The following is a 16,493-nucleotide window of genomic DNA, read 5'->3' on the forward strand; positions in this document are numbered from 1 at the left end:
ACTATATATACATAAAAAATAACTTTAGCCTTGTAAAAATAGTGTTTTTTTTTCTGCCGAGGGGGTTCGGATGAACACCCTCGGCTCTATGTGGCTCCGCCACTGACGACGAATTGAAGCAAAACCGTGCAACCAAACGATGGATCTTTATTCTTTGGCCAGTTTCACAGTGTTCAGCTTCAAAGATGCAAATGGATACAATACATAAATCAATCGAAAATTAAGGACATGAAGAACTGTGTAGGCCGTGGTGACAATACATCAAAATTCGTCATCGTTTCTATGATCTACAGCAACTAAATACAAATCTTTTTGTTTTGCTGCAGTTAATCCCGGTGTTTCAGTCATATCCAAATCTTGGGGATTAGTTCCATATGGGAGTTGCCATTCAAAGTGGTGGAGTAACTGTGCCAGTGCAACTTCAATAGCAGCTAAACCAAATAGCATTCCTGGACAACTCCTTCTTCCTGCACCAAATGGAATAAACTCATAGTGGTTTCCCATAAAGTTAATAGAAGAGTTCTCAAATCTCTCTGGTATAAAACTTTCAGGATCGTCCCAACTTTCAGGATCTCTTCCGAGTGCCCATATGTTGACCAACACGTTAGTCTTACAACGTATGGTGTATCCATCAATATCTGTTTGCTCCTTACATTCCTTAGGCACTAGAGGAATGGGAGGATGTAACCTTAATGTTTCCTTAATCGCCAACTTCAGGTATTTTGACTTTTCAAGATCTCCTTCATCATAATTTTTCTTTTCTTGAAAGACTTGTCTCACTTCACTTTGAGCATTGGCCATAATATTTGGATTCTTCATCATTTCTAACAATGCCCAAATAATAATTTTGGATGATGTATCAGTTCCACCCGCAACGATGTCCTACAGCAACAAACAAATAAATGAAGTCAATAAATTCTTATGTAAGGTAAAAATATGTAACCAGGGGCGATTTTATGTGCTAATTTTGGGTTACATGAACACGTGAGCTCTCTGTAAATTTAGGTATTTTATGCATATCTTTTTTAAAATTGGTATAATATTAACTGCTGGTACAAATACTAAAAGAAAGTTAAATGGTGGGTTGGTTGAAGGTTGAGTTGTTTACCTACGGGATTAGGGATCAATTCCCACTTAATACATTTTTCCTTTTTATTTTTTTTTAGTGGTGAACCCATGTTCTAGAAATTCTAGATTCGCCTCTGTATGGAACTGCCTTGTTTGATTGTTATTAACCCACTGATTAGTTAAGGGATAAGGCATCATTACCCCCCTCACCTAGTAGCGTTTTTGCTACGACACACCTTAACTAATGTTTGGTCCTATCACCCCCTTAAACTATTTAAAATCGTAATATTTTACCCCCTAAACGCTGATGCCCACTCTCATATGGGAGAGTGACATACACTCTCCTTGCCACATGTGCATTTATTTTTATTTTTTTAATATTCAGCTTACGTGTCAATTTTTAAGAATAAAAAAATAAAAAATTGATTTTTCTTTTACAAAATTTATTTTTAAAACCCGTTTTTAAAAAAAAAAAAAAAAGTGAATTAAAAAACTGATTTTTCTTTTAAAAAATTTATTTTTAAAACCTGTTTTAAAAAAAAAAAAAAAAAACTGAAAACGAGAATTTAAAAAATGATTTTTCTTTTAAAAAATTTATTTTTAAAACCCGTTTTTAAAAAAAAAAAAAAAAAAACGAAAACGCGAATTAAAAAACTGATTTTTCTTTTAAAAAATTTATTTTTAAACCCGTTTTAAAAAAAAAAAAAACTGAAAAGTCGAATTAAAAAACTCATTTTTCTTTTAAAAAATTCATTTTTAAAATCCGTTTAAAAAAAAAAAAAACTGAAAATGCAAATTAAAAAACCGATTTTTCTTTAAAATATGGAAAAATGGATTTGTTAATAATATGGAAAGCTTGATTATTTTTTTTAAAATGTCTTAAAAGATCTTGATTTTCATGATTTCATTTTCTTAGGACACTTTTATTTTTCAAAAAAAAAACCCGGAAAAAGTGTTTTTCTTGTCAAAATTTGACAAAAAAACTGATTTTTTATAAAATTTTGAAAAAATTAATTATTTTTTTAAAATGTGAAAAACTATATTTATATTCATATTTTAAGAAAATACAAATTTTTAAGAAAAAAATTAAATTTTCCCGTTTTTTATGTTTCTCACTCTCTCAAAGAGAGTGAAACACACTCTCCTTGCCACATCAGCATTTAGGGGGTAAAATATTACGGTTTTAAATAGTTTAGGGGGGTGATAGGACCAAACATTAGGTAAGGTGTGTCGTAGCAAAAACGCTACTAGGTGAGGGGGGTAATGATGCCTTATCCCATTAGTTAATGCAAACTTAGAAAAGAATATCTAATGTTCACCCATACTTGATTAGCTTCACAATTGTTTATCAAGCTTTTGCTGTGTTTTTATTGATTCCATGTTTTGATCTAAATAGTATTTGCTTTTGAAATGTTAATTTGTTTTGTTTTTACTGCTTAATGATTTCACATGCTAAGGAGTAATTTAATTCAAAGATTGAGAAATCCATGTTTGATATTGCCAAGTAAGTACGTGGATGTTTGAAAGAAGTTTAGCCCACTTTTACTTTTAAATTGAGTACTGTATTGCTGTTTCATATACCAATTTGCGGTCATAGGTAAAAATGGAAGTTAAATGGTAGCATTTTAATTTCTTCCTTCATATGCATAACATTTATATTTTGACCGATTTTATTACCTACTGTTTAAATTTTCATGTTCACTTCAAATGCTCTAGTGATTATTCTTGATTCGTTGGTCATGTGATTATGGTGATAATAGCTAGTTTTCCGTTAAGTCATGAGTATCGAAATCTTTGGACATCTTTAAGGGAAAAGGACATTGTGTGTCCACTCACCAAACTAATCCCACATTTATTTCTTGTTTGAGCTTAATCCCACTGGAGTCCTAGGTCGCCTAAATTAATGCCAAAAAATGGCGAGTAGGCCTAAAAAATCTTGCCAAGGGTGGCCGGCCCAACAACCCTGCGCTTTAAAAAAATAAAATTGTGGCGACTTAACGTCGCCACTAAAGGGTCATACTGAGAAAAATCAAGTTAAAAAAGTCTCCACTAAAGGTTAAATATCCCAAAACATGTATAATATGTGTATATTTAGTAAGAAATATCCCAAAATATGTATAATATGTGTATATTTAGTAAGTATATACAAGAATGATATATTTTTATATACATATGTTGGAATTATATATACACTTTATATACAATAATGATACAGTTTGTTTATATACATATGCTGGAATTAATTATACACTTTATATACAAGAATGATACACTTTATATACATATGCTGGAATTAATCATACATTTATTATACATAAATTATACGTTAATTATACATTTATTATACACATATTATACAATAATGATATGATTTTTTTTTTTACATATAAAATAGCGATACATATTATATACCACAATGATATAGTTTCTATGATACATTTTTTATACGTATGATACACTTTCTATACAAGATTAATGCAGTTTATATACACATGTTGGAATTATACATACACTTTCTATACAAAAATGATACATATTATATACAAAAACGATACAATTTTCTATTCTATAATACACATTATATACACAAATGATACATATTATATACAAAAATGATAGATACCTTAGTGATTCATGTTTTATACGGCTTTCTATACATTAGAGATAGTCGATACATATTTTTTTACACAAATGATACATATTATATACAAAAATCGCCTCAGAGTTTTTTGGGATATTTCTTACTAAATATACACATATTATACATGTTTTGGGATGTTTAACCTTTAGTGGCGATTTTTTTAATTGCCACTAAAAAGCCTGATTTTCTGTAGCAGCCCTTTAGTGGCGACTTTTGTCGCCACAAAAAGTTTTTTTTTTTTTTTTTTTCGTTTTTTTTTTTTTTAAAGCGCCTTGGCTTTTAGTGGCGACTTTTTAAATCAAAAGTCACCACAAAAGACTTGATACAGATTTTGGCTAGCGGATGTAAATAGTTTATGGGCTAATTTTTGGGTTTGGGAATAGATGGGCCAGCGCGTGGGATTATTTATGGCCCAACGGCCATTTGTGTCCTTTTCCCCATCTTTAATTAATGGGTTGTGCGGTTGTTCGATGGAATAAATTCTGTAAATATTTTGGGCCTATGATCAATGTTTAAGGCCTGATTAGTCAATTACTATCGTGAGTTGAGCTACATGGGGGGCGAACTATTTCAAATCCCGCTGTCAAGTATATTAAAAAAAAAAAAAAAGAGTGGTAAAATCAATTGTAAGGGAGCGAGATGGGTTGCGAATTTATTCAAAGCTCATTGTTAAAGAGTGAAAAATGACTAAAATAAAGTGTCTCAGATTTAAGAGATGAATAATCCTTTTAACGATACATTCTCTTAGGTGTTTAAATGTTGTTGACCATATGTTCGGTTACGTACCTTGGTTAAACATTAATTAATAATCCAAAGAGTCATGTGAGTGGTTACGCTTCTTGACTTTATAAATAAATCGAGTTTGATCATGTGTTTGGATACACTCCTTGGTCGATTCTTATAAATAAGAGGCTTTGTGGGTTGTTACCCTCCTAAGCCAAAAATATAAGTCATTTCTAAACTATTTTTAAATAATTAAATGGAGTAACTAAAAGCGTTCTATCCAAGAATTAATTTTAGACAAATATAAGTCGATAAAAGTGACCATGCTAGAACCACGGGACTCTGGGAATGCCTAATACCTTTTCCCCGATCAACAGAATTTCTTACCCGATCTTTTATTTTCGCGAACCAATAATAAAAAGAGTCATTTCCTTTTGATTAGGGATTCATAAAGTGACTTGGAACACCAAAACTCAATTTCAAGTGGCAACTTTGTAAAATAATTAATCTATATTCAAAACCGTCACTTCAATTGAAAAAACCCTTTAATAATTAAACCTCGCGTGTCTTTCGAGGCCCGAAAAAGGGGTGTGACAATTAGCGGCAATTGAGAGGGAAAAAATAGTAGCTCTTAATTAAGGGCGTGGAAGAAGAGAACTAGCGTAAACCATACATCCATGACCTAAAGAATAACTTACCATATGTCTAAAATATTACTCCACCTTCATTTTCCAATTTAATTTATGCTTCTAATAAAAGTCATATTTAGGGGGTTCGATAGACACACTCGAGGACGAGTTCAGGGGTCCAATAGAAACAACACTTAGTTGAGGTGTCAAAATAAAAAAAAAAGAACAAATTTAGGGAGCCGCATATACATTAAGCTTATTATATATATGTATTTAATTTATCTCCTTAACTTGTCATTCAATCCGGATAAGTGTAGACTTGTATGGCCGATAGATCACGCCCATCATTGTCAACGTGCTTAACGTGTGCAACACCATAACCACAGTACTAGCCATATATGCCCGTGCGATGCATGGACTGAACATGCTTATTCACTTTAATTAGCTTGTCTTTAAGATTTGTATTTTTTTAAATAATTTTTAAAAATTTGTCATAGTCATGTCAATGAAAATTGTTCATCAATGTGAAAAAGAAAATTAGTAAGAAGGTGAGGGAAAATTAATATTTTGATTTTAGATTTTTTCTTTTAAATTGTTTAATATCTTATATGTATACCGACAAGTTGATATTCATCTCAATCAATTAACTGTTCAGATCCAAACATAAGAACAATTGTTGTATATATTGGATTTTTTAAAAGAAAAACTAATAAAATATTTTTATTAAATTAATTAAAAAATATGAGGAAATAAATGTGTCGGATAATTAAAATTGAAGTGCATACGTCTATGGAATAAATATTAAGTATTATGACATATTAGAAATGTGATATGTTATATCGTAAATCACCAAATTTTAATTCCGAAATGAAAATATAAAGTAATACATTTTATAAATGTTAAGAAACAATAATCAGAGAATGCAATGGAAAGTAAGAGGAGTAAAGTATTGGCAAAGAAGGAAAACGGGTTTTCCTTCTTTCCGCGCATATGGCATCGGGACAGTAAGATAGTCAGCGGGAGGGTCAGCTGGTATGGGCTGAAAAGGTCTCAACCTAGTCCACACCCATATCTGATATAGTCATTTAAATTTTTTTTTATCAGTCGTCGTTTTAAAAAAATATATTTTGTGTATAATTACACACACTTAAATATATTACCTGAAGGAGCGAGCAAAATGCAGGGACCTCTACCCTCGTGCCCATAGAACATCGGCGAGAATCCTCGATACATGTAGCCAAAGACAAATAGCATTTCAACTATAACATCCTATCTCGGCGAGATTGTCGATATACCGAAGATACCTCAAGCTCATATGCGAACTTTGAAGTGTTCGGGAATAGGATGGCCCCGAATATGATGAGTAGGTATAGACGCGCACGTATCAACATCGGCCCCCGAGGCGTGTCCTCTCCAATCGGATGCGCGTGTCCGTGAGGCGCAAGTGAGCGTAAAGGCCGACAACAAAAGCCACTTTGAGCGGAAATATGACCATCCCGAGAGCCGCGAAACCGGTGAGCCTAATCAACTCATCCGTAAGGCAAAGACGGGGAGGCTCCTCAATATACAATGGGCGTCCATCAACCTATAGCCCATAAATGACCTCCACATCCCGAAGGGTAATAGTAGCCTCGGCCGGTGCGGAGATGAAATGTGTGCGTCTCCGGTCGCCACCTCTCAATCAATGCGTCACTAGTGACCTATCGTCTTGTGCCGACCAACTTCGACGCACCGGTAGATACCCCCGACGTAGTATATCCGGGACACGAGGATGTGGGGGGAGCAACTAAGATCTCCCATGCCGAGTCCCCTAATCGGGCACGGACCGAGACTCGGCCGCAAGTCGGATGTCCATATATGTTGCGACCTATGCTCGGCCGAAGATACGGAACTCTCGGTCGAAGGGCCCGGATCAAGAGGATGGTGATCCATCTATTTTACGCATTTTAAATAAATCATTAACAAGTAGTATTAGTATTAGTTATGTAATCTTTTATCGAAAATTTTATTAAAGATTGTGGTGACCCATACATTTTACGTATTTTAAATAAATCATTAACAAGTAATATTAGTTATGTAATCTTTTATAAAAAATTATATTAAGGGTTTTCAATCCTAAGCTACGGGTTATGAATCCTAAACTAAGGGTTTTCATTCCTAAAATATAAAGATAAGTCAAATAATTAACAATTAGTTAGCATACAATTAGTATAAATAATTAATAAATAAACAAATAACTAACTAATCAAATAATTAACAAGTTATTATCATATATTTAATAAATAAACAATTAAGTAACTAATAAAAAAATTAATAAATTATTATCGTATATTTAACAAATAAACAATTAATTAACTAATGAAACAATTAAGAAATTATTAACAAATAAACAATTCGCTTAACAAAAAGAAAATAAATAATTAGTCAGTCTAACAATTAATAAATACTTAAGTCGCTAATCCAACAATTAACAAATACTAAATAAACAAGCAATAAATAATTAACTAATTAACAATAGATAAACAAATAAAAAAAAAAATGAAAAAATGGGCAGTCCCAACAGTGCACGGACTGCCCAAAAACGCAAAAAAAAGAAGAAGCAAAACGAGTAATCCACCACAGTTACACAATGACCATGCTTAGGGTAATAATATATTTAACAATGTAATAGAAAATTCGTAGTGAAATACCTAAATTTAAACTTTTTTTGAGTTTTTGAAATGTGTTATACGCCGCTCTATTCGAAATCCCAACCTTAGAAACTTGTTCCTACACTTCAATATACCAAGAATATTGAGTTTTGGATTGAAAAATAACACGAAATTAGTGTTTTAAGGGGTTGGGACCGCCGAAAATGGGGTTTAATGGTGGGTGGGGGAGGGGGACATCGCGGATTCTGTGGTGGGGAAGATGGAGGGACCGATTTATGGTCCTCCATTCACGCACGAAATTCGTGCGTGAAAGGCCCAAAGTGCAATTTTGCAGTTTGGTCCTTTCACGCACGAATTTCGTGCGTGAATACTACTAATGTAATTTTTTTTTTTTTTTTTGCACTAGTTTGGTTCAACTTTTTATTTTTGTCTTTGCTTAAGTCGCGGATTCCCTGGAGGCAACCTTATTTGTTTTTGGATTCTCCATTGTCTAACTACAAAGACGAGGGAGATCAAAAAGAGAAGCAGAGAAACTAAGTTGGAAAGAAAGGAGTAAAAGATCTCCATTGAACAGTTATGAAGCAAAACAAACAAATAAATTTCACTTTATAACTTCAGTTGAAAAATAAACCATCTTAATTATTTATTATTCAAATCTTTATACAAATTTTAAATATGCAAATATGTATTCAAATTCAGATATTTATTTTTCGCTTTAATTCAAGATTTAAAATTTTCAAATTCAACTTGGAGTTGGATTTCAAATTTAGCAAAGGGCTCCAAACCTATTTTTAGACTCCATCTTCATAAACTCCAAATTAATTGCTCACTTCTCTCCTTTGCAAAAATTAAGAGCCCGTTTGGACATGATTTGAAAGCAGTAATTTGAAATCAGGTTGCTTTGAAGTTGAAATTTTATTTGGACATGCAATTTAAATTTTTTAAGTTATATTTTTCTCATAAATATGAAAACACCGCAATTTGTGAAAAACTATCAAAAATTCCCTACTCTTATACAAGCTTACCAAATGAGCAAATCATAGTTCATAAACAAGGTATAGGAATATCCTAAGATTCTACATTGATAAACTACATATCTCCATAGTCCTTTTATAAATAAATGCTTGCGATTACATGCTATTAAAAACTTTCAAATACACAATTCTACAAAGACCCACCGGTTAAAAAAAATCAAGAATAGTAATAACTAGCTATTCTTTAATATAATTCTTCCACATGGTACAAACAATCTCTTCACGTCGAACATGAGTCTTTTTTTTACAAAAAATAAAATGACGGGACATTTTTTACTAAATATAAACATATGGGTCAAGCTTTGCATTGAAAACTTACTAGTTTTTGGGCACGTCTTGTTTGCACGTGTATCCCACATCAATTTTATATAATATATATTTTAAGAAATAAAATTTGTGCATATATACTTTAAAAACATTTAATTGAAATATAAGTTAGAAATTAAATATATCCAAAAAGTTATCAATATTACATATTCTTAATACCTTTTATGAATGAAGTCATAAGTCCTACCGTTTTACCAACTCCATCTTTGTCATAATTTTCAACGATCACATTATCAATTGTTTACAATTTAAATTCTGATCAATTGTGGATGCCGTGAATATTTTTATTTTTTAAGTACGTAATAGTTCAAATTTATTCATATATATTCTAAAACATTTAAGTGAAATATAAATTAGAAATTAAAATTCATGTTATGCTCTGAAACTTTAAATAGTTGAATTTTGTTTTGATATATCCGAGTGGAATTATCTATTGATAAAATGAATGTCAAGTACCATATAAATAAAAATTATTTATCCCTCAATAAAATAGAAAATTATGTCAGAATTACTACATAATTGGTAATAAGCAGAAATTGTATCTCTTAATGAAAGCCAACTAAAAAGAAAACAGAGCTTCTCTAGAAGAAAGCTAACTAACAGTAAAAGGAATAAATTTAATCTATATGTTTGTTGTTCATCATGTGAAAAAGGAAATTTTAGTTGATACTCTCTCCCAAAAAGATTGTCTCCCTCCTTTTTTAATTTTGTCCAAAAAGATTGTCCTTTACTATATTTAGAAATAATTTAACTTTTATGAGATGATTTCAAATCACACAAATATATAAGACTTGTTTTGGATACACATTTAAAAGTCTTCCTTTATTTCTTAAACTTTATGCCAAGTCAAAAGAGAATAATCTTTTTGGGATGGAGGGAGTAATTCTTTCTTTGGACACTTTTTATAAAGTGATGGACAAAATAATAGCAGCTAATTTTTTGAGCAAACAAAATAAAGCTGAAGACCAACATTAAAAATAAAAATAAACATAATTTGCCCAATTATAACAACCATCAATTTTGATTTCTTGTTAATTAATCTTAATCTTGGTGATTTTTAAATAGTGTCAAAAGTATAATCATTATGTGAAATGAAATTCAAACTTAATCAATAAACTCAAACTTTTCTGCTATTTGGCATTGCAATGTAAATCCAGAACTTAAACGTTAGATATTACCTGAGATTACAATTCTAAGTTCAGAATCAATTGTCTCCTCAAACAGCAACTGCAAACACATGTAAAACATTCATCCAAGTTCAGTTAGGTGAAATAGAAACAAATTTTGTTAAGTGACAGTTGATATTACCTGAGATGACGAAGAAAAGGCTGCACTAACTGGAAGATTCACACCTCGTTTGATGGAACTATTCCAGAACACAACTAAGATTTATATAAATATATGGTATAGAGAATACTACTGCATAATCAATGGCTAATCTATATATAATATAAAGTTAGGCATAAAAAAGGTGATGTGTACTATATATGTGCACCATTCCTATTTATCTTTTTTCTCCTTTTTTTTGCCATTTTCTTTCATTTATTTGCTATTTTAAAAAGCTAAAGAGTTACTCCTTTTAACTCTCTTAATTCTGTTAAATGTGCTACATTTAACTCTATCTATACCACTTGGCGATTTGCTTAGATGAATTCAACATTGTATTTTGTCTTCTTTGTCAGTTTTTTTTTTGACTTTTTTTTTTTTTTGACTTTTTGTCTAGTTCTTTTGATAACAAATTTAATACTATAGTATATTCTTGAAGTTATAATGAATTTTTGTTAATTACTTTTAAGAATTGTTGTTACTTTCCGACAACAATTGTCTCTTTTTCCAGTTTTCTTCCATTTCTTAACATAATCTACTAATTTATTGGATTAACAAAAACTTCATAAAGTAAATAAACAAGTAAATATCCCTTTAATAGAGTCAGCCCACGTATTGTAATAAAGCATAATTAACTCTATCATTCATCCCACGTAAAAGCAATAGTTAGTGGTGCATTAAATCTATTTGCAATGAAGTAAACCGTTTTATTTCCAACAATAATTATATCTAATTATATTACGGTTCACGCTTACAGTAAGCTGGCCCTTGGCCTATCTAGTGAGCATGTCAATTGATTTTTGTTTACATCAAGCACGTGGTTTATGAGATTGTTCTTTAACACATAAGGTCTTGTGTTGTACAACAATCTGGAGGGGGAGGCTTTGCTGCTTTTTCCCAAAGAGCTGCTTATCATGGGTGGCTTTCTTTTCACATTGAATTTGGCTTCAAAAAGGTTTCTTGATATAAAAAAATAGGTTCCTTGAAATTGTGAATTTTCATGATACTGTTTAACAATTTATATCTTCTTCTTCGTCTGCCTTCTCGGCAATGATAACTACCAAGAAACACTTGGTGACCGGAATGTTGATGCAGTTTATGTGCATCTACCGACAAGTCTGCATATATATCAAATGGTTTTCCTTGCTTTCTAGAGAAAGAAACATCTGTTGCTGAAAAAAGTATGTGGATTTAAGTGTTAAGGAAATGGATGTGATATTAGCGGCTTGTGCAGACAATGAGGTGCAATTTATGGATGGTATCGTGTGAATGCATCGTCCTCTCATATGGCTAAGATGAGAGTTCTTTCTAATCCACAACAATTTGGTGAGCTTGATGCAGTATGTGAGAGTCCTATTCGTTGATACTCCATAACTTTATTGAAATTTATGTGGATTAGTAAGACTATTTTTCTAATCTCATTGCTAAGATGGAATTTTGTTGATCAAAGAATATTCAAACCTCCTAAAAAAGCTCTCTTTTGAAGATGACGACAACCGACTACGGAAAAGAAATGTTAGCACTCTTCTGGATTTTCTTAGAGATTGATATGTTAGATGAATTCAAATATTATACTTAAATAGTGGTGTTCTATTTTTGCTTTATGATTGTATTAAGTGGGAGTTTGATTTGTCAGGGGTCATATTTGCAAATTCTGATACAAATATAGTTTTTAGTTGTTTACTATGAATTCAGTGAGCTTAATTTTGTGTAAATGATTACAGGATTTGAAACTACTTAATAATGCTCTTCACGAAGCCAAGAGCAAAATTATGAGCAGGAACCAATAATTGGTTATGAAGAATCATAATCAAATCTCTTTTCTTTTATGTTTAAGAAGATTCGAAGATAATAAAAGACTTATATAAATTTCTATCTTCTCAATATACAACAAAATATAATTTAAATGATTTTATCTGTATGATAATTAGTAGTTATAAAATGAGAGTTATGTAATTTTATTAATTATTTAATTTTTGGTAATGCTCATTTGCAATCTTTTTTTAATAACCCAAATGTATAAAATAGTGTATATATTAATTCATATTTTTATTTTCATAAAAGAAAAAGAAACAATTCCTAAATTCATTATTTAGATTATATTATTTGATATATACACTAATTCTTTTATAATCGTGCAAAGCGCGAACATATTCACTAATACATGTTGATTAAAATCAAGAGATGTAAAAAGGGGTGGAGACTTCATGATGTAATAATGAATTTTAAAGTCCATTAATTACATTTATTTGATAACGTAAACAAAATTTTAAATTAGTTTTAAAGTTATTTCATACACACTTTTTCCAAGAAAGCCAAAGGCCATACGTTAAAAGATGGAAACATTAAAAGCTAATCATCTGCAGAAACGTTTATGGCCATGTGAATGGCTCGCACGATTCTCTTTAAATTATGATTTTACCTTCTTTTTTTTTTTTAAATGTTTGTTAAGCCTTTTCTTTATAGAATGTATTTTTACAGTTTTGCACCTAAATGTTGTTGAAATAGGTTTTTTAGTAATTTAACTTTTGGCTTAGAATCATCCCACTTTTAGTATAGTATGATGATGATATGATGGGTCAAGTTGTGCAGATTTCATAAACAAACGCTGATCTGAAATCAGGCTCTCAAATTCTATGGTAAACGCCTACAAATTATAATATGAAATGGGGGCCGAAAGACTTCGCCTGAGTGGCTTGGACTAAGCCTTCAGCCGCCTATAAATTTCAAACAACATTAAAAACATGGGAAAAGGCCAAATATACCCCTGTACTATGAGAAAAGATTTAAATATACCCCTCGTTATACTTTCGGTCCAAATATACCCCTACCGTTATACTATTGGATCAAATATACCCCTGTACTATGAGAAAAGGTTCAAATATACCCCTGCTCCGTTAAGATTGTACAAGGTGGATATCCAATCCTACGTGGCACTGACAATTAATGAGGTGGATGCCATGCGGCATGCCAAGTCACCGCCCCTAACCCATTTTACCCCTCCCCTCTATTTCCTTCCCCTTCTCTACTAAAATTTTCTTCCCTTCCACCACGATTGACACCATTATAGTGGCAAATCATATCGCAGCCTTTTATATTGTCGTCTCTCAAATTTACTAACTCAAATTGCTCAGTTTCAGGTGGAGGGTTTTAATTATTTCTAAAACGGATGTCGTAATGGTAGTACGGTTTGCTTGCAGTAGTATTAAGGTTGTTACACCTCATAAGAAATTTCACTTCGTTTGTGTCGTAAGCAAAGTAACGTAAGCCGGAGAGGTCATGGAACCTTTACGAAGTTAAGGAAGACTTTTAACAAGTGCTAAGAAAGTGTCTAAAGGTTTTGAGATCAAGCAAATCGAAGGAATTAAGTTTGTCGAAACCTTGGGAAAACTTGGCAGAATTCCGGACATGATTTTTTGTTCAAATTGAGAGAGGTTTGTCTCCTAGAATATGAGGAGTTATGGAACACATAACTTATGTAAATTGAAGTTCAGGGAGTTTTCTTTCCAATTCAACTAACAGATCGCAAATCCGAGACGTACGGTGGAAGATACGGCCCGTACAAAATTGTACGATTCCTCTGTGCAACTCGACAGTGCAACTTGACGAACTGTCGGCAACTCGATGATCCGTCGATGTTGCCGTCGAGTAGAGGCGGTGGAACCGACCTTTTGGGGGTATAAAAACCCCCCACTCCACCCCTTCTCCATCATTCTCCAACCTTCCATCACCTCCATATACTCCCTCCAGATATCTTACTCACTTGGTTATTAGTCACTCCAAATTTATATGCTAATTAGCTCGGGAAGCTTGTGGCACTATCGTAGTATTGTTGGAACAGAACGGGGGAAGGCGGGATCACGAGTTCGAGGCTAACAAGGATTAACCCAAGCATAGTTAGGTAAGATCTTCCTTTATATCTATGGAATTAAGTTGATTCAAAGTTACATTCGTTGAATTATGACGTATATAGTCGAATTGAGTAAAAGACGGATCAACCATAATCGAATATTATTGACTGAGTAATACAAATATGGGATTGAGCTTGGTATTGCATATATTGAGTTGATGTTGTTGTAACCTTGGGGATGTAGTAGAAACGGAGAAATGCTACCCAAATTCCCGAAACCCGAATCACCCTTCGATAAGCAACTCATATACGTTGATTTACAAACATGATAGGTTATAACTAAGGTCATATCTTTCAAGATAGGCTCAGGGAAGGAGCGAGTATCGGAATAAGGATTCATTCAAGGTGACGGCTCGACAAGTAAGGTATGTAAGGTGTTTGCTACTCCTCTTTCTTTGGCAGGAATCTAAATTTAGCGTACCGATGCATATACTCCGATGATTCTACTCCAATCACATATCACTTCTTATAGATGTTCTTTATTGAATTACTTACTTGTTTTCCCCAATCAGTTTGATATACTTCTCCAATAATTCTTGATATATTATCATGTTTATCATCATTAAGTTATTTCTTTGAGTTCGATACGAATATCATAATTCATTCGGAGGTTACCAAACTTACATCATTCCAAAAGGCCCGATATTAGTTCATTGGCTCCTCATGCATTATACATGTGTGTGTGTGTGTGTATACATACATTATCGTATGCATTACTACACCGCACCGCGCTATAGTAGGCTAAGCAGGCAAATAGATGTGCACACCACTGCAGTGGGCATGTTATGATGTTACCCCGGATGCGGGATGATGATGATATGATAATGATACGATGATGATGTACTATATGTATATATACTTGCATATGATTTCTAAACTCATGAATATCATAATTCATTCGGAGGTTACCAAACTTACATCATTCCAAAAGGCTCGATATTAGTTCATTGGCTCCTCATGCATTATACATGTGTGTGTGTGTGTGTATACATACATTATCGTATGCATTACTACACCGCACCGCGCTATAGTCGGCTAAGCAGGCAAATAGATGTGCACACATTTTGCGGTGGGCATGTTATGATGTTACCGGATGCGGGATGATGATGATGTGATAATGATACGATGATGATGTACTATATGTATATATACTTGCATATGATTTCTAAACTCATGCATTGCATATTGTACGTCTTCAGATGGCTCAGGTTACTTCTATTCTCTTATATCTATGTCTTACTTACGTTATTGTTTCTTGCCTTACATACTCAGTATTTTTATTCGTACTGACGTCCCATCCTACGGGACGCTTCATTTCGTCTTTGCGGTCTTGTGAGACAGAGCGGAGGACCTCTTCAGTAGGACTATCAGCTTCAGCGGGTCGTCAGCAAGTGCCATTGTACCGAGTTTGCTCCTTTGGTATATGCTATGTTCATATGTTATGTACATGTATCTTATGGGTACGACGGGCCATGTCCCATCCAATATGTCATGTATATGTACTCCTAGAGGCTCATAGACAGTATGATTTATGTAGATGTTATGTACGGCCTCGTCGGCCTTCGTGTGATTATGATGCTCTTGTGGTAGCTTCGTCGGCTATGTATATATATATAGTCATGCATATGTATTCTGTTGTATTTAGCATTTTCTGCGTGTAGGTGTCTTTCTAGGTTACAGTGAGATCATATTTCAAGCCAGGATAGTTGTACTGAGATTATGTCAGTATACGCCCGGTGGTACTCGGTCGACAGGGCCGGGTGCCCGTCATGGCCATCATTGAGGTGTGACAAACTTGGTATCAGAGCAGGTCAGTCCTAGGGATGTCTATGAGTTGTGTCTAGTAGAGTCTTGTTTATAGGTATGTAGCACGCCATACTTATAAACATGAGGCTACAGGACATTTAGGGTTGTTTCCTTTCTTCATGATATAAATCGTGCGATAGAGTCGAAACATAGGAAAGTTCGATCCAGATTCTATTTTCCGTTTGAATTGCAGTGATGTCAATAAAGAGAAAACCCCCAGTTAGTAGGAGTGTGGGGACAGCTACGAGGGTTGATACTAGATTAGCGCCGCCCACCAGTACGAGTCAGAGGATAATGGAAGAGATAAAGAGAAGTATAAGCTATACGATTGAGTCAGACCCGTCGGAGATCATGACTTCTATTGAGGAGGATCCGTCT

At 33.0% G+C, this 16,493-nt stretch overlaps 1 protein-coding gene across 1 annotated transcript; it reads right to left on the minus strand.

Moving 5' to 3' along the window:
- Window positions 1-261: 261 nt before the first annotated feature.
- LOC132053841 (cytochrome P450 71D7-like) lies at window positions 262-10,921 on the minus strand. Its single transcript, XM_059445938.1, has 4 exons — window positions 10,882-10,921; window positions 10,382-10,455; window positions 10,262-10,300; window positions 262-882 (listed from the first exon to the last, which is right to left on the minus strand). The coding sequence occupies exons 1-4, from the start codon at window positions 10,919-10,921 to the stop codon at window positions 262-264; spliced, it is 774 nt and encodes a 257-aa protein (XP_059301921.1).
- Window positions 10,922-16,493: the final 5,572 nt, after the last annotated feature.

Source organism: Lycium ferocissimum, chromosome 4, assembly GCF_029784015.1.
Source record: "Lycium ferocissimum isolate CSIRO_LF1 chromosome 4, AGI_CSIRO_Lferr_CH_V1, whole genome shotgun sequence".
In the NCBI taxonomy this organism is placed as follows: domain Eukaryota; kingdom Viridiplantae; phylum Streptophyta; class Magnoliopsida; order Solanales; family Solanaceae; genus Lycium; species Lycium ferocissimum.